This window comes from Chiloscyllium plagiosum, unplaced genomic scaffold, assembly GCF_037043375.1.
Source record: "Chiloscyllium plagiosum isolate Xiang-an unplaced genomic scaffold, Cpla_swu_hap1 HiC_scaffold_6, whole genome shotgun sequence".
NCBI lineage: Eukaryota > Metazoa > Chordata > Chondrichthyes > Orectolobiformes > Hemiscylliidae > Chiloscyllium > Chiloscyllium plagiosum.
This window is the reverse complement of record NW_028270144.1, coordinates 76,206,616-76,232,778: the sequence shown is the minus strand read 5'-3', so window position 1 is coordinate 76,232,778 and position 26,163 is coordinate 76,206,616. Positions and strand designations below refer to the sequence as shown.

Sequence of the window (26,163 nt, the reverse complement as noted above, 5' to 3'; positions counted from 1 at the left end):
AGTCATTCTGGAAAAACTCTGTAATGACCGCTTTTGGCATTCTAGGGTACTAGTTATAAAGGAGGTAAAAACAATGACTGCAGATGCTGGAAACCAGATTCTGGATCAATGGTGCTGGAAGAGACAGCAGTTCAGGCAGCATCCAAGGAGCTTCAGTAAAATCGACGTTTCGGGCAAATGCTCCTGAAACGTCGATTTTGCTGAAGCTCCTTGGATGCTGCCTGAACTGCTGTGCTCTTCCAGCACCATTGATCCAGATACTAGTTATAAAGTTCAGGAATTTGATGTTGTGTTAGTTCCGTACATTTGTACAATTTGTTTTCCCTCATGATACTAATTACCTTAAATTTCTCTCTACTATTAGGCCTTTGGTTATACTTTACTTCTGTTATATGATTTGTATATTTGATTGTGCTAATTGTACATAAATTTTCATAATCACCTGTTCAGAGATATTATTTCACACCTCTGGCAAAGATGGGAATTGAATTTGGGTTCCTAGCTCAGACATAGGGGCATTACCACGATACCATAAGAGTCTCTCTTCTTTATTTTATTTTCTATTTGGAGATGTTATCACATACAACTGAATGTCTTTCGCCATCACTAAATCACAGTGACTTCTTTAACTATTAACAATCACCAGTAATTACTCTGCTAACTTTATGATATTTTTATATTTTTTTATTTAACCTATTTTTCTACTCAACATGCTCAACATGCTACTTGTGGGCGGCACAGTGGCACAGTGGTTAGCACTGCTGCCTCACAGCGCCAGAGACCCGAGTTCAATTCCCGCCTCAGGGAATTGTGTGGAGTTTGCACATTCTCCCCGTGTCTGCGTGGGTTTCCTCCGGGTGCTTCGGTTTCCTCCCACATTCCAAAAATGTGCAGGCTAGGTGAATTGGCCATGCTAAATTGCCCGTAGTGTTAGGTGAAGGGGTAAATGTTGGAGAATGGGTCTGGGTGGGTTACGCTTCGGCGGGTCAGTGTGGACTTGTTGGGCCGAAGGGCCTGTTTCCACACTGTAAGTAATCTAATCTAATCAGATGTTATTTCACACTACTAGATAAACTTGATGAATAACTTGCAAGTTATTAACTAGGTTTTAACTTGAGCAAATTCTAAGAGATACTCATTAAAACAGGGTGTAGTTGAGTGATGGTAGGGTGTCGTTGAAATGGCAGACCAATTAAATAAGAAATGGCAAGTCAATTAAATACATATGTTGTTTCTATTTTCAAAAAGGAGGACAAAAATAACTTCCTAAAAACATTGGGGAGCACACGGTCTATTGAGATGAAGGAACTGAAAGAAACCAATTAGGGAAATGATTTCAGGGAAATTGATAGGTCTCAATACTGATATATCCTTAGGGAATGAAAATCTACATCCCAGAAGGAAGTGGCCCTAAAAATAATGGGTGCATTGATGGTAATCTTTCAAGATTTTACAGTCTCTAGAACAGTTCCTACAGATTGTAGAGTAGTTAATATAGTCCCATCATTTTAAAAAAGAGGTAGAGCGAAAACAGTACATTAGAGATTGGCTAGCCTGACATCAGTAGTAGGAAAAATACAAGAGTCCAGTACAATAGTTTAATATCAGAGGACTTGGAAAATAATGACAGGACTGGACAGAGTTGGCATGAAGTTATGAAAGGGAAATCATGTTTGATAAATCTACTGGAATATTTTGAGGATGCAATGTGGTTTAATTGGACTTTCAGATGATTTTTGATATGGTGCCACACAAGAGATTAGCATGTAACATTAAAGTGCATGCATTTGGGGGTGGAGAACTGTCTAGCATAGAACATAGAACATAGAAGAATACAGCGCAGTACAGGCCCTTCGGCCCTCGATGTTGCGCCGATCCAAGCCCACGTAACCTACACTAGCCCACTATCCTCCATATGCCTATCCAATGCCCGCTTAAATGCCCATAATGAGGGAGAGTCCACCACTGGTACTGGCAGGGCATTCCACGAACTCACGACTCGCTGAGTAAAGAACCTACCCCTAACATCTGTCCTATACCTACCCCCCCTTAATTTAAAGCTATGCCCCCTTGTAATAGCTGACTCCATACGTGGAAAAAGATTCTCACTGTTGACCCTATCTAAACCCCTAATCATCTTGTACACCTCTATCAAGTCAGCCCTAAACCTTCTTTTCTCCAATGAAAACAACCCCAAGTGCCTCAGCCTTTCCTCATACGATCTTTCTACCATACCAGGCAACATCCTGGTAAACCTCCTCTGCACCCGTTCCAGTGCCTCCACATCCTTCCTACAGTATGGCGACCAAAACTGCACACAATACTCCAGATGCGGCCGCACCAGAGTCTTATACAACTGCAACATGACCTCAGTACTCCGGAACTCAATTCCTCTACCAATAAAAGCCAGTACGCCATATGCCTTCTTCACCGCACTATTTACCTGGGTGGCAACTTTCAAAGATCTGTGTACATGGATACCAAGATCCCTCTGCTCATCCACACTACCAAGTATCCGACCATTAGCCCAGTACAGCAAACAGGAAACAAAGAGTAGGAATAGCCAAATCTTTTTTATGAGTGGCAGTCAGTGACTACTGGGGGACCACAAGAGTCACTGCTTATTAGACACCAGCTATTCACAACAGTATAATAATAATTTAGATGGGGGACCTAAATATAACATCTGCAGGATTGCAGACATCACAAAGGAAGCTGCAGAGATGATTCAGTGTGAATTGGACAAGTTGAGTGAGTGGGTAAATACATGGCAGATGAAGTGTATGTGGATTAATGTGAGATTTTCTACTTTTGTAGCAAAAGCAGAAAAGTAGATTATTATCTGAACAGTGAAAGATTGGGAAAAGGGGAGATGCAATGTGACCTGGTGTCCATGAACACCAGTCACTGAAAGTAGGCTGTGACTGCAGTAAATAGTATGTTTGCCTTCATAACAAGAGGATTTAGATATATGAGTAGGAATATCTTTCTGTAATTCCTGAAGAAGAGCTTATGCCCGAAACGTCGATTCTCCTGTTCCTTGGATGCTGCCTGACCTACTGCGCTTTTCCAGCAACACATTTTTCAGCTCTGATCTCCAGCATCTGCAGTCCTCACTTTCTCCTGTAATTCTACAGTACCTTGGTCAGACTATACCTGGAGTATTCTGTGACACCTGGCCTTATCTGAGGAAGAATGTTCTTCCTACAAAGGGTGAGGAACAAAGATTTACCCAACTGATTCCACCGATAGTAGGATTGATGTATGAAGAGAGACTGGATCAGTCAGGATCAGTCAGCACCAAAGTCATTGGAGTTTAGAAGATTGAGGAGGATCTCACAGAAACTGATAAAATTCTCCCAGATTGCAGGATAGATGTTATTGATGACTGGGCATTACAGTCTAAGGATATAGGGTAAGCCATCTAGGACTGAGGTGAGAATAAATTTCTTCACCCAGAGAATGGTGAGCATGTGGAATTTTCTTCCACAGTCAGTAGTTGAGGCCAAAACAAAATGTTTTCAAGAAGGAGTTAGATATAGTTCTTACAGTTGAGGTGATCAAAAGAAACCAGGAGAAGATGGGAACAGGGGATTGAGTTGGACGTTTAACCATGATCATATCAAATGGTGAAGCAGGCTTAAAAGGCTGGCCTACAGCTGCTCCTATCTTCTAGTTTCAACCTAGAGTTATTGTTTTGAGTGAAAATGACACTTATTTGGAAGTCATACTGATTGAAATATTAACTATGTTTTTTTCTCTCCACAGATACTGACAGACAGGCTGAATGTTCCAGGCAACCACACTTTGAAGCTATGAAATGTTATTATTCTTGCTGAAATAGAAAGTCAATTAATATGGAGAAATTCTATAGGATTTCAGTAGCCTAATAAGATGATTTGCAATGGTGACTTAAGGCTGTTTCTTAAGTGCAAAGACAAATGAGGAAACTCTGCAAGTTGAAGATGAGGAAGTATGAAAATAATATGTTAAAGCTCACTTGATCAAAGGCTAAAGGCATGTGAATCAAATATCTCCACAGAAGCCGGTATCTCGTCAGCAAGTCACCCTTTATTTACATGTGGAGTCTCCTTGACACTGAATTCAGCTCTCTCAGAGCCAGCTCTCCAAGAGAACAGAGCCTTTTTTCTCCTTCCCAACATTATCACAGCACCCAAAGGCCTAGCAGTGGTGCTTATATTTTCCCTATACTCCTGTTTTTTATCTGTCAGCCAGGCTCCCTGATTGGACCAGATTAATAGTCCCAATAAGGAATTCATATTCTATGAGGTCCACCTGGCTGATCTTGTTAGAAACATTACATCCTTCTTCCTCTGTGTCCAAGGATATAGGTCGTTTCTTTTATTTGCAGTGTCTCCTGGGGTGTTTTAACACCAGGTCAGCTTTCTCCAACTCTGCCTCTGATACGGGCGGCATGTAACATACAATAGCTCACCTCCTGCGCCTGGAGTGTCTTGGAAGAAGTTCATTCTCTTCTTCAGGTGGCAAAGGCGTGAGGTGGTGACATTCACTATGTCTATCTCAGATTCTCAGGTATCTTCAAACTTGACAAAGTGGAAGAACCCGTGGGTTCTGGAACAGACACAAAAGGCTGTCGTGGAGCCTGGCACGTTTTGCTCCTGTACGGTTTGGGAGTTTGCAGCTTTCATATGGTCCACATGTTTGTATGGGACTGTAGTAACTACCTAAACGTCATATGTTAATGGACCTGACCTTGCGTTGAATATGCCTTTAGCCCATTCAGGGCCATTTCTGTGGTTCTTGCACCAAACTTTGTCACCTGAAGTAAACTGGCTCTCTCACTTAGCAGAGTCTTGTGTTCAGCATTGGCGTTCCAGATGCCATTTTTCTCTCTCCTTCCCAGATCCAGGAATGTCAGAATTAACCTCTTGTGGAATCTTCTCCCCATTAGCGACTCTGCTGGAGCTAACCCTGGAGATGCAAAAAGGGTGATCCGATAATCAAATAGGAACCAGGACAGTTTGGTGACTAGTGAAGCTGTAGGCTGTTTCTTTAAGCCTGCTTTCAAAGTTTGGACTGCTTTTTGGCCATTGGATGATGGATAGTATATGTCAAATCCCATTCAACTTTAGGAAATACTCAAATTCACTGCTGGTAAACTATGGCCTATTATGTGAGACCAACACTTCTGGGAGTCTGTGTACTAAAAAAGATGTGCACAGCTTTTCTATCATCATTGCTGTGTTTGATGAATTAACTCTATGAATGTTCAACCACTTTGAGTAAGAACATTTAGTCCATGGAAGCAGCTACCACAGTTGATGTGTAACTAAGTCTGGAGTTTACCCAGCCATTCTCATGAATGTGAGGGAGCTGCTGGCAGTAACTTTTGTTCTTGTTGGCAATCTACAGCACTGTCCCACTAATGCAGCTATGTCAGCATCCAATCCTGACCACCAGACATAACTTCTCATCTGCATTTTGGAAACTCCTGGGAGACCCTGGTGGAGTTCAGTCAATATCTGGCAGTGACCTTTGCTTGGGACAATCACTCTTGTTCCCTATAATAATGTGCCATCCTCTACTGTAATCTTTCCATGTATAAAAAGGTTCCAATTCTGTTTGCGATGGCCCTTTGTTTTTCCCTATCACCACCAGCTATTTCAGTTTTGCTGGGACTGGATTTTTTTGCTGTAAAGTCTGATATTGTCAGCTGTGACTGGAAGTGTGTCCAGAATGTTTAAAACCATTACAGACTCTTCCTGTGGTGGTGCCAACCATGTTGTATCTGCCACTGGGAAATATGCTCAATGCATCCGCATGTGCTCCTTGGCCTTCGAGATAGCATTCCAACTTATAATTATACACATTTAGTATTAGAGCCCACTGCTGAATTTGGTCTGAACCTATGGGCAGTGCTGCCTTGTCCTAGTACACCTAACATGGGTTTGTGATCCATTATTATTACAAATTTATGTCCATTTTCCACTTGAGAACTCTACCCCCTTCTGGACTCAATATCAAGTTCAACAATTTGAGGGTGTGAAGCACTTTCTCCGATGTCCTTACCTCAACCTTGTACAGCTGCAACATAACCTCCCAACTCCCACACTCAATGCACTGACTAATAAAGCCAAGGATACCAAATGCCTTCTTCATTATTCTGTTAATCTGTGACTCTATTTTCAAGGAACTATGAACCTGCACTCCAAGGTCTCTTTGTTCAGCAACAGGAAGTGAATAAGTGAATAATTAAGTGAATAAGTCCTGCCCTGATTTGCCTTTTCAAAGTGCAGCCCCTCACTTTATCTAACTTGAACTCCATTTGCCACTCTTCAGCCCATTGGCTATCTGATCAAGGTCCCATTGTACTGTAAGGTATACTTTTTGGCTGTCCACCACATCACCAATTTTGGTGTCATCTGCAAACCTACTAACCATACCTCCAATGTTCACATCCAAGTCATTTATATCAAAGACATAATGCTGTAGGCGGTACAGGACATTGGTTAGGCCATTTTTGGAAAACTGCATTCACTTCTGGTCTTCCTATTATAGGAAGGATGCTGTGAAACTTGAAAGGTTTCAGAAAAGATTTACAAGGACGTTGTCAGGGTTGGAGGGTTTGAGTTATAGGGAGAGACTGATTAGAGTGGAGCTGTTTTCCTTGGAGCATTGAGAGATGACCTTATAGAAGTTTATAAAATCATGAGGGGCATGGAAAGGGTAGCCAAAGTCTTTTCCCCAGCGTAGTGGAGTCCAAAATCAGAGGGTATAGTTTTAAGGTAAAAGGGGAAAGATTTAAAAGGGACCTAAGGGGCAACTTTTTCACATAGAGGGTGGTACGTATATGGAATGAGCTGCCTGAGGAAGTGACAGAAGTGAGCATGATTACAACATTTAAAGGGCATCTGGATGGGTATATGAATAGGAAGTGTTTAGAAGCATACGGGCCAAATACTGGCAAATGGGACTAGATTAATTTAGGATATCTGGTTGGCATTGATGAGTTGGACCAAAGGATCTGTTTCTATACCATACAGCTCTATGACTCTATGACTATAACCCCCACACATCATGCTGTTACACCCTACCTATTGTTAGCCCCATTAATAGGCATTCCTTCTCCAGGCTGGCCGTTATCCACTCCTTTGTCCGTCCAACTGTTCTTCTCTCTCTTTGGTTTCTGTCTGCAACTCTCATTTACTCCTTACCCCTTCCGTCCCCTATCTTGTGCATCAAAAACAATTTTCCCTAGCTAAAATGTTAACTCTGATTTCTCTCCACAGATGCTGTAAGATTTCCTGAGATTTTCCAGCAATTTCTGTTTTTGTGTCTGATTTCCAGCATCCACGGTTCTTTAGTATTTTTTAATTTAATGATATGAGCTGAAGCAATTTTCTTAAATTGGTTGAAGTGCAGGTATTAGCACATTCAGGTTGTTTTAGCAAGTGCTGCTCAATCGCAGAATCACATCGACTGTAAATATTTTGTTTTAGATTATATTAGGCACAGGCAAGTTGAATGAAGTCTGAAATTCATGCATGATATTACTCAATTTTGTAGTTGGGAGATTGCCTTTTCAGACTGCCAGCAGTATCCTGACAGTAGTAAATGCCACTCTTGTACAGAGTCAGCATGGAACAGCTTCCAGAAGCCATTTTTCAAATGCATCTCAAATTACCTTCAGAAAGGCAAAGTATCTCAAAAATCTGAATGACAGGTGAATTTTACTGTCAGTGAGTTGCAAAATAGATAGGCTGTATGCCCCTGTAATTGCCTGATCAAATTAAATAGCAAGCTTCTTTTGTTGTTTCTGAAATGAAGTGATCAGAATTGAAAACAGTGATCAGTTGTTGCCTAATCAGCATTTTATACAGTTCCAGTATAATGTCTGTGCTTTTGTATTCTATGGCTGGTTAATAAAGGCAAGTATCCCATATAGCTTCTTAATCACCTTATCTACTTGCCCAAATATCACAAGGATCTGTGGAAATGCAAACCAAGATGCCTTTGATCTTCAGTGCTTTCCAGGGTCCTATTATCCATAGTGTAATCCCTCACCTTATTAGTCCTCCTTAAGTGCATTATCTCACACTTTTTATTCTATTTGCCACTTATTGTCTACCTCACCAGTCTTTTGATATCTACCTGCAGTTTATTGCTATCTTCCTCCATATTTAACACCCTATTAACTCTTTGATGTTTTTAGACTTCCTGATCATTTCTCCCCTATTTAAGTACATTGATGAACAGCACAAACATGAAGGGAACCAGCAACGAGCCCAGAGAAATCACCACTGGAAATAGAATTTCAGTTGCAGACGATCTCAGTATATCCTTCCTTAGATAAGGATATCGATAGGATACACAATAATTTGGGAACAGTCTCACCATAGTTCTATAACATTATAACAAAACATCTTTACAATATTTACAAATCTCTCTTGGTCAATATTGGATCCAATGTGCCACTTTGTCTTAAATCCCCTGGACTTTGATTTTCTTGATCAGTATGCCATGAGTGACTTCTTTAAAAGTCTTGCTCAAGTCCACATAGACTACATCAGACGCGTTACCTTCATCAACAGTCCTGGCTATCTCCTGAAAGAAATCCATCAAATTTGTCAAATACAACTTCACCTTGACAAATTCATGCTGACTATATAAGTTTAATCCATGTCTCTCCAAATGCCAATATTTTCTGTCCCTCAGAATTTCTGATAATAATCTCCCCACTACCAAGGTTAGATTGATAGACTATAATTTACTGGTCTATTACCTCCTCAATTTTTTTTTATTAATGACTTAACATTTAACCTCAAGGATGCCTAGTTTGAGATTAGATCTGGACAAAATCTAACCTATTTCATACAGCTGTGATAGGTGAGTATCCCCACCAGGATTGTAGGGTAAGCACTCTTACCAATATTTCAGCAAGTAAAATAATGGGCACAAGGCCTAATGGGTTTTGTTCCCCCTACCACAGACCAATCTAGCAGCAATGTCATTTATGACTTGGTTAGTTCAGTTAGCAGCAGTTTTGTTTCACCACTTGTGGTGATGAACATTAAAATTCTCCTCCAGAGTGCATTCTTTGTTTTTGCCACAGTTGGTGCTTCCTTCAAGTGTTGTTCAATGTGAAGCAGGACTGATTCATAAGCCAAAAGGTGGTGGAGCAGGAGACGGTAATCACCAGTTTTCCTTGCTCATGTATAAACTGATGCTATAAGACTTCATGAGGTTCAATGTCATGGATTTGTCAGTGTCATCCCCTCCCAAATGTACATCACTATAACGTCACCTCTGGTGTTAGTCTGTATTAATCTGTGAAGGATGCTTCACTGAGTATTTTTATGTTAGAGCTTTGCTTGACTGGTTTGTGGGACAGCTTTCCTAATTTTGGCACAACTCCACATGTTAATAAGTGGACATTGCAGCATTTATGGTGGAAGGCAACATTCCTTCAAAGCTTTGTTCCGAGCGCCCGTGTACACTGGTTGATGCACTGTCATTGTCCCACGGATTCACTTCTGTTTTCTCCAGTCACTGCCACACACAGATCCCTGAGGTCAATGCAGTGGCTATGGAAATCAGAGGAAAGGGTGTGCTGTTGCAGAGTTCGGTGCCAGGTGGTCTCTCAAGCTTTATTCCATTTGACTTTGTAGTCATTTGATAAAGCTGACTAGTTTGTTCAGCCATTTCAAAGAACAGTTAAGAATCACCCACATTGTTGCTGGTCTGAAGTCACGTGTAGGCCAGACTGGGTAAGATTTCCTTCCCTAAAGGAAATTAGTGAACCAGATTGATTCTGACAAAAATTGATTACAGTTTCATGGACAAAATTTCAGAGACTAGCTTATAAATTCAGATTTACTAATTGAATATAAATTGCACCAACTGACTTTCGATTATTGAACCAATGGTGTTAACATTCACTGCCACTTCCTTATCTGGATCTGCAAAATAGAAACTTGTCTTCCAGTGCTACAATTATTATCAGCAATTAAATATTTTAGCTCTCTGCAGCCCTGTGAAGGGAAATACCTTGTGTTATGACAAACAATGGCACCTTGAAATGTCACTGGAAACCATTCACATTGCTAATGTGGTACTCATGTATTTAAAGAAAAAACAGAAAAAATCTTCAGTTGGAGCCTGGTGCTTTGTGTGAATTTATCTTAGACAGATTACAATCATTGATACTGCATACGTACCATCAGAACGTAATTGTCAAACCAAATCCATGCATTTCCAGGGCTTATGTATCCAAGCCAAGGTTCACGGTAAACATACTCTGTAGCGGTGATGGCAATACTTGTGACCGCAGGATTCAAAACAGCAAAAGGCAGGCTCATGTACTGTATGGAAAATTAAAGCAAGAAATCTTAATCCACCACAAAATGGATTCTCTATCCAGAAGTTTTAAAGTTAAATGGATCATTTTAAACATAATTTAAAAACTCACCAATCCTACAAAGATACATAATAGTTGAGCCATGTCTGTGTATGCGACTGAGTACAAACCGCCAATCAGAGTGTAACAAACTGCTATCACGGTAGAAATAATAATGGCCAAGTGGACATTAATTTCGAAAATTACACTCAATGATGAACCTGAAGGAGGAAATGTCATTAGCTATGAATCTGGATGTAATAGTTGGAACAACAATATCAATTTGTAGCTATCAAATGATAACGTTTTTAAATCAATTACTTTTCATGCAAGCTAAAACATCGAGTTATACATGTTTTCAGACACACAACTTTGTTAAGTCAGAATGAAGGAAAGGGCAAAGGACATGTCAAGCAACACAGAACTCTCAGCAGTCACAGGATTATGCATTACTTCAATCTTGTCTCATGGTCTTGCATATGCCTCACTTGTTTATCACCATTTAGCTACAAGACTGGAATAACAGCACAGAGCCCAGGTCCTGTCACCAAGTCACCTTTTATTTACTAGTGTACAGTACACTGGCTATGCCCAGCCATCTCAGAGTTAGTCCTCAACTGAGGAAATTCTAATCCCCTGATTATATTGGTCAGCCAGGGCTTTCCTGCTTGGCCCAGGTGAACAACCCCAATCACGAACCTCAAAGTCAACCTGGTTCTAATCACTATAAGCTTCCCCCTGCTAAGTCTGGGGATATAAGCCTTGTAGCTTTCACCCAGATGTGGTTCCTCTGACACGGACCCAGACAGAGGCGGCGTGCACAAGACTGTGGCCTATCTCTTGCATCCAGAACATCTGAGGAGAGATTACACTTCTTCATCTTCCAGCAGTAACAGTTTTGAAGCTGCATCCTTTTCAGATTCTGAGGTTTCCTTGATGCGAGATGGAGGGGGAGCACCCACGATTTCTGCCAGGCCTTTTGGGTGTAGTGAGGGGCCAGGCATGTTTGTGAGTCAACAGACTCAGATGATCCATGTGGTTGCTCAGGACTGTTTCACCTACCCGCATCTTTCACAGGACCTGAGCTCGTGTCAACCTCGCCTTGTACCCATACAGGGCCAACTTCATCCCCTGAATTAAATTGTCTCTCTCACTTAGAGGTGGCATTTGGCTGCCTTGGAGTTCCTACTGCTGTTTCACCTTCCCTTTCAGGTCTGGAAATATCAGGTTTAAGTTGGGTGAGAAGTCTTCTTCCCATCAGCAACTCTGCTAGAACTATCCTCGTTGTTGCACGTGGGACAGTCCTATAATTGAACAGGAGCCAAGACAGTTTGGTATTGAATGAAGCTGACAGCTGTTTGTTTAGGCCTGCCTTCAAAGGTTGGATCACTTTTTTCGCTAGGCCATTGGATGATCGATGGTCTGGAGCTGGCCTCATCTGCCGAATACCTTTGGACTTTGGGAAATATTTGAATTCCCTGCTGGTAAATAATGTCCCATTGTCTGTGACCAATACTTCTAGGAGTCTGTGCATCACAAATGATGCTTGCAGCTTCTCATTCAGGGGTACCCCAAAATCACATGCCTCTGACAGTCAAATATCACCTTGTCAAAAATCCTGATATGGATTCCTCAGTTCTTCAACAGCCAAATAAAACTCTTGTCTCTCAGGATTAGAGAAAGTCCAGGTTCATAATATTCCTAAACCAACTCTGTCAACTCTTGGAAGGTTTTAGTGTCTGGTACCTCTGAGAAAGTTAAACCCTTAAAACCAGAAACACTGCGGGTCTACAAATAGTCAGAAGGATTACTTATTGCTTTTCATCTGCCCCAATGTCATTTGCCTGGAAAATGTATTGCATTCTTTCTACATACTGGGCCCAGTCTTCCAGAGCAGATTCAAATGAGTCAAGCTTCCCAAATAGAGGTATGATGCTTATCCTAACTCTAAGATGGCAGTTGCAAATGAATGTTCTAGAATCCTAGAATCCCTACAGTGTGGAAATAGGCCATTTGGCCCAACAAGTCCACATCGACTTTCCAAAGAGTATCCTGTCCAGACCCATCTCCCTAGCTTATACCTGTAACCCTGTATTTCCCATGGCTAACCCATATTTCCATGGACATTACGGGCAATTTAGCATGGCCAATCCACCTAACCTGCACATCGTTGGACTGCAGGAGGAAACCGGAGCACCCCGATGAAACCCACACAGACACGGCGAGAATTTGCAAACTCCGCACAGTCACCTGAGGCTGGAATCGAATCCAGGTCCCTGGCGCTGTGAGTCAGCAGTGCTAACTGCTGAGTCACCATGCCACCCCGTTCTTCAGGCATATCCTGCTTCTCCCATTGCCACTGAAATAACTGCACAGAGGCCGGGTGCCATCACCAAGTCACCCTTTATTTACCAGTGCACAGTACACTGGCTGTAGCCAGCCAGCTTGGAGTCAGTCCTCAATTCAGGAGATTCTAATGTCCTGGTTATATTCTATTTTAAACAGAAGGCAATGTCTCCTTTGTCAAGGGTCTCCTGATTATAATTTTTCTCCTTGTTATGTATATATTTTAATGTTATTAAACAATACAGTTTATAAAACAGTTAACATTAACAGCTGTATACAGAGAAACAGCAATTTACAAGGGAGAGGAGCGGCAAAGCCAGGCTCCAAACCCTACCGTTCAACTCTCCTCAGGGAAATGAGGACAAACCTCAAATCCCAGTTTCAGTCATCACAAAACAGTAACAGTAACAAATACATATAACACAGTCCAATTAGATTTTAAAAAAGTGCATAGAATACAGATCCCCCCCAGCAACTCAACAAGCCACCTTCCCGTCACACTAAGGCAGCCCGCCCCTACGCCCCTTCTGGCTCTTCGTCTGCCCTGACACACCTTCCTCCTGGTTATATTGGTCAGCCAGGTGTTACCTGATTGGCCCAGGTTAAAAACCCCTATCAAAAACCTCATAGTCAACAAGGTCCACCTGGTCCCAATCACTACAAAGACCAAAAGTGCAGTTTTGCCCTTCTTGGAGGTGACGTGGAAGGGAAATAATGGAGTGACTTGGCCTGGGAGAGAATCTCATTTCCTGTTCCTGGATGTCTCTTTATAAGCAGAAAACACATTTCATATCAGGGCTGTTCACAGGAAGTGGTTTTAGTGTGTCAAATCTGTTGTCTGTTTGCCCATTGTCAGAGTCCTCTGTTATCGTTTGGTCTAGATAGAAAAATTGCCATCCTTCTCTTTGTAGAATAAGTTTCAGATTTAAGGTTTTCTTCCAACAATAACAGAGAATTTGCCCAACGATTCCAGTGATTCCAAGTTTGCTCCTGGATGCCATACTAAGTCTCCAAATCAGCATCAAGTCAGGTGGAATCTTGCATGACATTATTTACTTAATTACTGTGACCACCATCTCATGACAGTAACCTACTACTGTAGGCCTGTACGTATTAAAGTAAATGTTTGAAATATATCAAAACTCAGCATGGGAACAGCAACAATGGAAATAAAAACAAAAGAAGGAAAACTAAATGGACATAACAGCAAATGAGAAAAAAAAAATTCAACAAGAAATGGAGATCCAACAGTAACGTATGGCTAGGACAGCAATTTATATCTTCACTGAATTACAACTATTCAAGCAGTTCTGTTTTGCAAATCAAGTGAAAACTATCCTGAGAAGAGATCTCTGCAAATCCTTCTTGCAATCAGCAAGTTGGGTCTCGCAGGATTAATCTTGTTTTACCATGGAAAATGAGGAAAATCCAGAGAAGATCTGGATACCACCTGAAAACCCGCTCCAAGTGAGAATTAACTTCAGGATTAACAGATTTTAACTTGCCTCATCTTCAGTAACACTAGGTCAAAATCTTATAATTCTCTCCCTAACGGCATTGGGTCCAACTACAGCACATGGACTGCAGCAGTTCAAGTAGGCAGCTCACTACCACCTTTTCAAGAGCAACTATGGACAGGCATAAAATGCTGATCAGCCCTCAATGCCTACATTCCACAAAAGAACAGAATAAAACTACCTTTTGAAAGTTGTATTTGATCCTGAAGAGTTTTGCACTGTGAAGACCTTTCGGCTTGCATTTTTTCTTTTAATGCAAGAAGCCTTTCCTTGGCCTTATATTTATCATTTAATTAGGAAATCAAGCTGTCAGCTTATTTTTGTTGAAAGGGAGACAGAGATTATAATTAATAGAATAAAATTTTTAAGGAGACAGAAGGCAGATTCACCCCCTGACTGTTTAATCTGCACTCCTTGAACTCTCAGAAATTGGTGCTGCTAATTTCTGCATGCTTTAAAGAACAGCATTGTTGTCTCCTGATCTACAGTGATGTTTCCAAGTGTTTACCACCAAGAGCTTGGACTCTTTTGTAAATGGCCACTGCTGCTTATCACTATGCAACCATCCTGACCTGCCACTGTGATGTGGGACCTTGCCTTTAAGGTACTTGCATTTGATGAGGTAGTACTTAAAATTAACTGACAATCTTCAACTCTCATGATATGATATTTATGTTAGCTCCCATAATATAAATATGAATGCAAAGTGAATCATACAGTACTGAAGGATTCAGTAAATATTTATTACAGCTCCTGATATTTACATATGTACATTACACTCACAGGCACTTATGTCCTATCTAGATGTCCCTATGGCATACTTCCATCAGAATGTCATGCTGCAAGAAGACAGAGCTCAGTAAGATGGAACTTAAAGATGTTGGATATAAATTAGATGGGCAGAGGATGAGATCCTGTGAGTAGTTAAGAGGGAGATTTCATTGAAGTGGATGAAAAGTTAAAACTTGCGTAAATTAATCTGACAGCCAAATAAGCGAGCAGTAAGTTTAGAAAGGCTAAATGGAATATATTTCAATGCAAAGGGCAGAGGAATAAGACAGATGAACCAAGGGAACAGATATTCTGATGTGCTTCTCATGTCTTCATATCTTTGACCAAACCTTGGCTGAAAGGTGGGCTGGATTAGCAGCTCACCATTACTGGTTATAGAGGATTTCAGGCAAGATAGAGGGAGATTGAAGGGAAGTGGCAAGTTGCAGTTTGGGATCTAAATAATTTGAAATGGCCTGGGTCTGGCGTATCAGTGGGGAGTCATTTTGGAGGTAGTGACCATAACTCAATTTGATTTAGGATAGTTCTCAAAACAAAGGATAAACTTGGGATGGGAATAAAATTCTAAATTGGAGAAGACTAATTTTATTAAAATCAGATTCAAACTGGCCCAAGTGGACTGGGAACAGTTATTCACAGATAAAATCATGTCAGAGTAATGGGAGGCACTCAGGAAGAATGGACTAGTTGGACTGAAGGGCCTGTTTCCATGCTATAAGACTCAAAGAAAATTGGATGCCCCGTGTATGAGATCTTAATGCACTTAAAAGCAAAATAATGTGGATGCTGGAGTTCTGAAATAAAAATAGAAGTGATGGAGAAAATCAACACCTCTGGCATCATCGATGCAGAGAGAAACAGAATTAACATTTCAAATCCAATCATGACACTTCTTCAGAACAGGATTCCTCGCCTCTGACCTATCCTTGCCATGAAAGTATTGGTCTGGCAAGTCCAGTTCAGCGTATGAGCCAATGGTAAGGCCCAAGAAATGTTGACAGTGGGGGATTCAAAGATGATAATGCCATTCGATGTCAAGGAACCTTGATGAGATTCTCTCATTGCTGGCATTTGTGTGGATATTGTCTTGCAATTTGATGTGGATGGCTTCAGCATGTAAGGTGTGAGAATGGTGCTGTATATTGAACAATCAATCGTCTGAGGACATCCACACTTCTGACTTTATGATGGAGGGAAGGCCATTGATGAAGCAATTGAAGATGGTTGGATAATTCCCTGAGGAACTCTACAAGAGATGTCCTGGAACTAATATGATGAACCTCAAACAAAGACAACCATATTCCTTTGTGGCAGATATGATACCAACCAGCAGAGAGCTTTCCTGATTCGCATTGAATTCAGTTTTGCGAGGGCTCAATGATGCCACACTTTGTCAAATATGGCCTTGATGCCAAAGAGAAGTCACTCTCACCTCACCTCTGGAATCCACCTGTATTGATCATGTTTTATCAAAACTCATAATGAGATCAGGAGCTGAGTGGCCCTGGCAGAACTTAAACTGAGCAATAATGAGCAGGTTATTACAAAGCAAGCGTTGTTGATAGCACTATTGATGACTCCATCACTTTACAAATGATGTGTAGACTGATGCGGTGGTAATTACCTGGCTTGGATTTGTCCTACTTTGTGTACAGGACACAACTGTTCAATTTTCCACATTGTTGGGTCAGTGTCAGTGTTGAAGCTGTACTTGAACAGACTGGATAGGGGAGCGGCAAGTATTGGAGCACAGGTCTTCATTCCGATTGCTGGAATATCGTCAGGGCCCATAGCCTCTGTTTCCTGGTATCATATGAAGTGAATCAAATTGGCTAAAGACTGGCATCTGTGATACTGGAGACCACAGGAAGAGGCCAAAATGTATCTTTCATTTGGCACCTTTGGCTGATAATTGCAACAAATGTTTTAGCCTGGTTATGTTGAACTCTCCCACTACTGAGGATGGGGGTATTTGTGGAACCTCCTCCTCCAGTGATGTGTTTAATTGTCCATCAGCTTTACAGCTAGATCTGGCAGGATGACTGAGCTTAGATTTGGTCCATTGTTGTACAATTGCTCAGCTCCATTGTTGGCTGTGTATGCTGTTTGGCTCTCAAGTAGTCCTGTTTGGTAGCTTCACCAGATTGCCACCTAATTTTCAACTATGCCTGGTGTTGCTCTGGACCACCCTCCAGAAATCTTTGGTGTACTTGGTTTAATGGTAGTGGTAGAATGAGGGATATGCTGGGCTGTGAGGTTGCTGCTGGTATTTGAATATAATGCTGCAGCACCTGATGGCTCTCAGTGTCTTGGGGATGGTCAGCCCAGCGTGACTCCATCCGTTCAAAGTTTCTCTCATTAACCACATGATAGTGTCACATAATGTTTTGGATAATATCATAAATGTGAAGACAAGATTTTGTTTCCACCACAACTGGAAATTCAGCATTCCTACTGACACTGTAATGGACAAATACAGGCAGATTGCTGTGAATAGATAATAAATCATCTTCTTCTCTCTTGTTCATTCTTTCACCATCTGCTACTGAACTTGGCTCACAGCAATGTCCTTTAGGCCTCGACCAGATCTGTCTGTAGTGGTGCTGTGAAGACACTGGACATTGAAATCCTGCACCAGAGTACATTCTGCATCATTGCCACTCTCAGGGATATTATAAAATAGTGTTCAATGCGGAGGAGCATTAATTTACCAGTTGAAGGGTAGAGGATACGTGATTACCATCAGCAGCTCTCCTTGTCCAGTTTTGAACTGGTGCCATGAGATTCCTGAGGTCTGGAATCAATGCTAAGGGCTTCTGGAACAATTCCCACCCAATGTGGGAATATACCACTGTGCCACCACATCTGCTGGCCTGGACTGATCGTGTGACAGAATATATCCCAGGATGGTGATAATGTTTTCTGAGCATTGGTTGTGAGGTATGATTCCATGAGCATGGCCGAGCTTGTTGATATCACTGTGAGGCTGTTGTTTGACTAATCAAGTGCTAGCAAAGAGGATTTTACATAGTCGACAGTGCCATGTTTGATGTTCTAATTTCCAGTGCCCAGGTCAATGCCAGGTGGTTTGTCTGGTTTTATTCCTTTGAAATTTTTTCACAGTTTGATACACCAGAGAGGCTTGCTAGGTAATGTCAACCACATTGCTGAGGGGCTGAAGTCATATGTAGCCCAACATATTTCCTTCCCTAACTGGTATGAGTCAATCAAATGTTTTTTTGCAACAATGGCTTCATGGTCATTAATCATTCAACTTTTAATTTTAGATTTTTTTTGTTAGAATTCATGCCATGGTGAGATTTGAAACTGGGTCAGCAGGTCATTATCTGCCTCTGTACATTACCTGTCCAAAGACAATATCACTATGCCATGTCTCCCCTTTCTTTACAGCTCCAGGTTTCTCATTATTTATAAAGTATGTTGATCTAACAGTTCTCCACTTTAAATTCTAGCTGTGTAGTTTTGTTAATTAAATAATGCATTTTATTACTTAGCATTATCAGAAAGTTGGATACATTGCTCTGTTTTCCTCTTTTAGGTCATTTATATACATAGTAAAGAGCTAAGGCTGCCGTACTGATCCCTGATGGACACTAGTCATGTCCTTTCAATTGGAGTACACACACTCATTAGCCCTACAGTCCATCTCCTTCCTCCTAAACAGTTCCCTATCAATGTCAAAATATTATCTCCAATTCCATCTATTCCTATTTTTGGGGACAGTCCCTTGTGTGGAACCTTTTCCATCTCTTTATTTGTCCATATTCTGTTACTGTCCCTAATAACAATACCCATAGCTTCCCAATAATATACATTAGACAGGTAAGCTTATTATTTCCTAGTTTACCTTTCCTCTCCTAATATTCAGCATCCGTCAATGCATATTTGTTCTGAAAGAGTATTTGCTACTTGCAACAATAGATGTGGTTGCAACAAAGGAGGGAGCTGACACTGTCTAGTATAGAGCTTTATTATTTAATTTATTGGGCATCACTGGATGGCCAATACTTATTTCTTGTCCCTAGTTGCCCTTGAAAAGGTGGTAATGAGCTGCCTTCTTGAACCACTGCAGCTTCCACTGCTGTAGGGACACCAACAATACTGTTATGGAGAGAATTCCAGGATTTTGACTCAGTCACACTGAAGGCACAATGATATATTTCCAAGACAGGATGGTGATTAGCTTGGTTATTGCAAACAATGTTGTTCTCATGCATCTGCTGTCCTTGTCTTTCTAGATGGAATTGGTCATGGAAGTTCGTATCTGAGGATCTTTGGCAAATTTTTGCAGTGTATCTTGGAGATAGTACATGCTGTTGCTACTGAGCATCAATGGTGGAGGGAGTGGATGCTTGTAAATGTTGTGTCAAACAAACTGGCTGCTTTGTCCTGTTGTCAACCTTCTGGAGTTGTTGGAGCTACACATGGGGAGCATTCCATCACATTCCTGGCTTTGCATTGTTGAGCATAGACAAGCCTTGGGGAGTCAGGAAGTGAGTTATCAATTGCAGGATTCCTTCCCTCTGGACCTGCTCTTGTAGCCACTATACGTATATGGCAACTCCAGTTGAGTTTCTGGCCAGGATGTTGTTTGTGGGGGAATCAGTGATGGTAATTCCATTGAATGTCAAGGGACAGTGGTTAGGTTGTCCCTATTGGAGATGGCCATTGCTTGGCATTTGTGTGGCACAAATTTCGCTGGGCACTTTTAAGCCCAAGTCTGGGTACTGGGTTTTATTGCAATTCAACATGGATTGCTTCAGTATCTGAGGACCCAGAATGTGTAGAACATTGTGCAATCATCAGCAAACATCCCCACTTCGGACCTTATGACAAAGGGAAGGTCATTAATGAAGCAGCTGAAGATGTTTGAGCCTAGGAAATCCTGCAGAGATGCCCTCAAAATGCGTTGACTGGCCTCCAGCAACCACAACTATCTTCCTGTCAGGTATGACTCCAACCAGTAGTGAGATTTCCCCCGATTTCCATTGATTGTAGTTTTGTTGGGCATGTTGAATGTTGTTGCTGCCATTAGACTCACTAGAAACCTTTTCCATTTGTTCACATACAGCGGCAGCAATGCACAATGTCCATAAGATATTCTTCAGCATACCTCAGTCATGCAACCTCGATGTCAAGTACAGCAGGCTTGTGGAAACAGCATCATGTGCAAATGCTCTTTATAGCACACTGTTTTGAATTAGACATTGTCATCCCTTCATTACCACTGAGTCAATATGATGTAACTCCCTTCCTTAAATTATGGAGGAAATATCACCACAAGAACTGCAATAGTTAAAAAAGAAATCCCTCCCATCACCTTAGAATAACATGAGAAGTGATAACTATAACTTTGCCACCGTTTTGCCGAGGAATAAGAATTACCAACAATATTTGGTGAAAGATGCATTGGAGCCATTCTTCATCAGGCATTTAAGAGGGGTTAAATTAGATAACCTCCGAAATGGACATAGGCACATTAAGCGTATAGCCAGCACTCCATGCACTGCTTTCTCAGGAACTCCTGAAATTATTACGGCACAACACTCTATTTCCAACTAACAATGGCTGACCATGGAAGAGCATGCACATTAATGTATGTGGACACGAAAAGGAGATTCTAGTTGAGGACATGGAACAGAGAAAAGACATTTCTATCATAAGTGCGTCAGGAGATCCCTCCAGGCATTTACTGAGACAGCACTGGAAAGAGAGGTCAACTGAAGCAGTGAAGGAAGAAGATTATCTCACATGAGTAATCAGGTTCATTGAATATACATTCACAGGTAATTGCATTACTAGCCTCACCCATTGCTCAGTTCTTCACTATCACTGTTGTATGAGGGCATCAGGACTGAAGGCCAAATTTATGATGGCACAGAGCTACACACCACTGAGCATAAATAGAGCAATGTGGGTAGAAAGAGAAGACCCTGCATTCTCTGGATGAAGACTTCAAGAATCTAGACTGGAAGATTCAGTTGAGCACACAAACACATGAAGATAAGTTAGCCCCTACCATTATAAATATACTAGGTTAGAGCCTATTATATCTATGATAGCCATGGACAGCAGCATTCACAATAAATATGAAGTTACTTTGAAATTTATGCTTGAAGACATTTCTTGACTTTGACTTTTCATAGATCACCCTCTCTCAAATCCAAAATCATATTGTAAAATACTACCTGCCAATAATCTAAGAATATTTATCTTCTTCACCTCACCCTTGCACATGGAGCACTGCTGCAGATCTCAGACCCATAACTCACAGCTCGCACACATTGGCAACTATTCAAACAAAATAGCCTTAAGGCACATGGGAAGCACTATGTACAATCAATGCCATTCAACGCCATGGGAACATTTGTCCAAACCCTTGTGTTCACCCTTTCTGTTTACTACACACAGGAGAGAATGAAATGAAAAGGACTCTCTTTGCAGAGAGCCTTAGTGACCTGTTTTATGCAGAATTGCAAATTGTAATTGCTGCTTTTGTCTGCTGCAGCAATCGGCCAGGAGTCACGTGTATAATAGTTTAGAGGCACAGTCATCTTGACAGGCATAGAAAATACATTCCACATAATGCTCCAAAGTTGGATTTGTGACAATGGGACATAAGAACATAAGAACATAAAAATATAAGAACTAGGAACGGGAGTAGGTTGTCCGGCCCTTCAAGCCTGCTCCGCCACTCAATAAGACCATGGCTAATCTTTTCATGGACTCAGCTCCACTTACTCGCGTTTTCACCATATCTCTTACTTCCTTTAGTTTTCAAAAAATATCTACCTTAGTTTGAAAAGCGATTACTGAAGTCACGTCAACTACTTCCCTGGGCAATGAATTTCATAGATTAACAATCCTTTGGTAAAGAAGATCCTTCTCAGTTCAGTTCTAAACCTGCTTTCTCGAAGCTTGAGGCCATGCCCTCTTGTCCTAGTTCACCTACTAGTGGAAGCATTCTATCTATTTCTATTTTATTGATTCCCTTCATAACTTTATTTGTTTCTATAAGGTCCCCTCTCATTCTTGCAAATTCCAACAAATATAATCCCAGTCTACTCAGCTTCTCCTTGTGAGCTAATCGTCTCAATTCCAGAATTGACCTAGTGAACCTCCTCTGCACCCCCTCCAGTGCCCGTACATTCTTTCTTAAGTAAGGAGACCAAAACTGCACGCAGTACTCCATGTGTGGCCTCACCAGCATCTTGTACAGCTGTAACATTACCTCTCTGCTTTTAACCTCAATCGCTTTAGCAATGAATTTCATTTGCCTTCCTAATTACTTGTTGTACATGCAGACCAACCTTCTGTGATTCGTGCACAAAGACACCCAAGTCCCTCTGCAAATCAGCACACTGTAACCTTTTACTATTCAAGTAATAAATTATTTACTGTTACTTCTATGAAAATGTAAGATTTCACCTTTACTAACATTGTATTCCATATGCCAAGCCTTTGCCCCCAATGTGGGCAAAATTTCACAGTCCTCCACGTACTTTGCTCTGCCACTCATCTTAGTGTCATCGGCAAATTTTGACACTGTACACGTGGTCTCCAACTACAAATCAACTATATAAATTGTAAATAGTTGTGGTCCCAACACCGATCCCTGAGGCACACTACTGGTCACTGATTGCCAGCCAGAATAGCACTCATTTATCCCCACTCTTCGCTTCCTGTCAGTCAACCAATCCTCTATCCATGCTAATACTCTCCCCGTAACACCATGCATCCTTATGCAGCAGCCTCATGTGCGGCATAAGGTTAGTTATGGGATATGATGAAATAGCTGAGGCATTGATTTCAATGGCAATCTTTTCATGTGAAAGGCAGATCATCACAGAAGATCAGGCAGGAGAATTATTTCAATGTGTGGTTTGATGCTGCGCTGAGTTTGGGTTCTTTAATGACTAATTAAGGAGAAGGTAAAAACAAGGACAGCCTTAAGGCTCAGGCTTCAAAGTAACATTATTTATAAATTATTAATGCTAAATACTGGTGACATATGGCAATATACCAGGCTTGATTTAATTAAGTTAAGGAATGACTATGAGTTCAAGTCCATGTGCTCCATCCAGAGAGTGAAGTGTTCTGGTGTGTAGTGTTATAGCCTTCTTCTATACAGCATTCCCACTCCATCTAATCTAAGGCTTATACTAGTGCTGTGCAGCTCTGTAAAATCTCAAAGTCACTCCAGGTTCCTAATCTTATACAACACACCCTGACAGCTCTGCCAAAATGTACCCATTCCTTGGCATTAACATTGACTATAAGTTATATACATATTCAAAGGAGTTACTTAGATTGCTGTATATTTTATGCTTGCTTCTCTGACTCTTCCTCAAACAATACTTGTTTAGCAGTAACCTGCTCAATGGCGTTCAGTTTGGGTTCTGCCAAGGCCACTCAGTTCCTGACCATATTATAACCTTGGCATACGCATGGACTGAAGTGTTAAATTCCAGAGGTGAGGTGAGAGTGACTGCCTTCGACAGTAAGGCTACATTTAACAGAATGTGGCATCAAGGAGCCCAAGCAAAACTGGAGTCAAGGGGAAAACTTTCTGCTGTTTGGAGTTATTCCTTACACAACGGATAATGTGCTAAAGCGGTTGAGGTTAGCTGTATCAGTTTCAGGACAGTTCTGCAGGAGTTCCTCAGGATAGTGTTCTCGGCCCAACCATCTTCAGCTGCTTCATCAATGACCTTCCCTCCATAATAAGACCAGAAATGGGGATTCACAATATTCAGCACCATTCATAACTCCAGATACTGAAGCAGACTGTGTTCAAATGCAGCAGGATATGCACAACATGAAGTTTTGGTCTGGCAAGTGGCAAACCACATTCATGCCATTGAAGTGCCAGGCAATGATGATTTCCAACAAGAGAAAATCTAACATTACACTTAACATTCAATTGCATTGCTATTGCTGAATTCCCCCAGTATCAATATCCCAGGCTGTTACCATCAACCAGAACGCGACTCCATTAGTCATATAAATACAGTGGCTACAAGAACAGGTCTGTCCGAGGATTTAGTCCAATTAATCAGAGATTACAAACACACATATTGGACTGAGAACTGACAAGGATTTATTTTTAAAAACAGCAATGTCACAGAAGAGACTTGACCCAACTGAAACAGTCACTGACAGGCTGTTCAGAAGGAACCACAGCTTCTTCCCCAAAAAGAGAATACAGTGGAGTTTTATACCCTTACTATAATGAAGTGTGAGTTATGAGAGTATGGTGTGAGTTGCACAACAAAGAGAAATAAAGTTCATTCATTGAAAAGATTCAAGTGTCTGGTGTCTGACAATAAGTTTCTTAATTGACTCAGGAGATTCCGATCCTTGGCTGGAGTTAACGGGTAGAAAGTAGGAGAAAGTGAGGACTGGAGTTAACGGGTGTCATCCTGGTATCAATGTGTTCGTATTGTTGAGGGGGTAAGCAAAGTACCTTTGGTGACTTCTTGTCTGGGTACCCTTTGTGAAGGCTTGACTCCTAGTGGGAGCAGCTATGCCCTAAGAACATCAGAGGTGCTGGACTATTGTGGAGTGTAAGGCTCATTATCAGTTACTCTGAAGAATTATATTCTCTTGGTCTAGGGCTGGATGAATCATGTCCTGAGGTATGTGTGATGTCTGGGGCAGCTGGTTTGGCCAATTTGAGGCATTGTGAATAGGCTCATCGACTAAGTGCAGACATTTTGTGTTGTCTGTTTTGTGGCCATGTCATGGGTGGCCAGGATCTGTATTTTCTCCCACAAGGTCAGAGGTTAGGAATATTGTAGCAGATAGCTCATCACCTCACTTCCTAGAGCCTGTTCACCACTTACAAGGCACAAGCAAGAGTTATAATGTGATTGTGATCATCAATGTTCTCTGGATGAATGTAGCTCCAAAACACTCAAGCTTGACACTATATGGGATAAAGCAGCTCGCTCGTTTGGCATCACATGCACACACAAACATTCACTGCCTCCATCAAGGATGCTCAGGAGCAGAGGTGTGTACCATCTATAAGATGCACTGCAGTAACTCACGCAGGCTTCTTAGATAGAAGCCTCCAAATCAATGATCTCTACCGTCTATTCAGACAAGTGCTACAATCAACAAGTTCACCTCCAAGCCACTCACCACTTGACTTGGAAATATATTGCTCAGTGTTGCTGGGTCAAAGTTCCTGGAATCCCTCTTAAAAGCATTGTGGGTCTGCCTACAGCAAGTGGGCTGCAACACTTCAAGAATATTGTTAGAATTTTGATCTCCTTGTACTACACTCATTTTTGGTCTGTTGTATTCTTTGATGAATGTTAAATTCTGCTGTAAAGGCTGTTGCTGTCGCATCAAAATTGAAAATAGTCACAGTTTCTGCTGGTTTAATTATGATTTTTAATGTGAAGTTCAGTTTCCTTTTCATAAAGACTTCTTCATGGAGCAGAGTTGAAGATATTCCTGTTCTAAGATGACTGAAGGTTACCCAGTTGTCTGTGGGTGGAAACTTTTCAAAATGGCTTCATTTCAATTCATTAATTTTCATTTCTTTTTTAACCATATCAAATAGGTCCATTTCAATGTCATTCGTTCCAATGTTTTTCTGTGTCTAAGGTATTTTCACACCAAGTTTGAAATCACATAATTAGATTAGTGCATTTTATCTTTATTCAATTTTTCATATTTTAATGAATAGAATCGATAAAACAGCTGAGTGTTGAATAAAACTTGAATGTGTGATCCAAATTGTTAAACTAATCAAAGTTTCATTAACCGTACCGACAAAAGCTCTGTTAAAGGATTTTTATCTCTGACCTCTTAAAATTTTTTTTCAATTGATTGTCTTTAAACCTGTGCCTGAAACTTCTTAATTTGCTGTTGTCAAATTTTTAAAAAATCAGGTCCTTAGTTCACAATTTTGTGAATTCGGTTTTAGAATTAAGCTGTGTTCCTCAAAGTTTTGATTTCATTTGAAAATCTAATCCATGTTTTTTTCAGTGAAGAGATGAAACCTGCCTGACAATTGGCTTTGGATACGTGATTGAGATTTCTCCCTGGAACTGCTGATGGGCATTTACTGCTCTTACTGCTTTTTTTGTTTTTTTC

The 26,163-nt window shown here is 41.0% G+C and overlaps 1 protein-coding gene across 1 annotated transcript in view; it reads right to left on the bottom strand.

Annotated features, from left to right (window-relative positions):
• The window catches only part of LOC122551056 (high-affinity choline transporter 1-like), a 232,317-nt gene that overhangs the window by 13,224 nt on the left and 192,930 nt on the right, over nt 1–26,163 (bottom strand). The window contains exons 4-5 of the mRNA XM_043692699.2: nt 10,451–10,599; nt 10,200–10,343 (exon numbers count right to left, since the gene is read on the bottom strand). Of these exons, the coding sequence (XP_043548634.1) occupies nt 10,200–10,343; nt 10,451–10,599 (293 nt within the window). The remainder of the gene's footprint in view (nt 1–10,199; nt 10,344–10,450; nt 10,600–26,163) is intronic.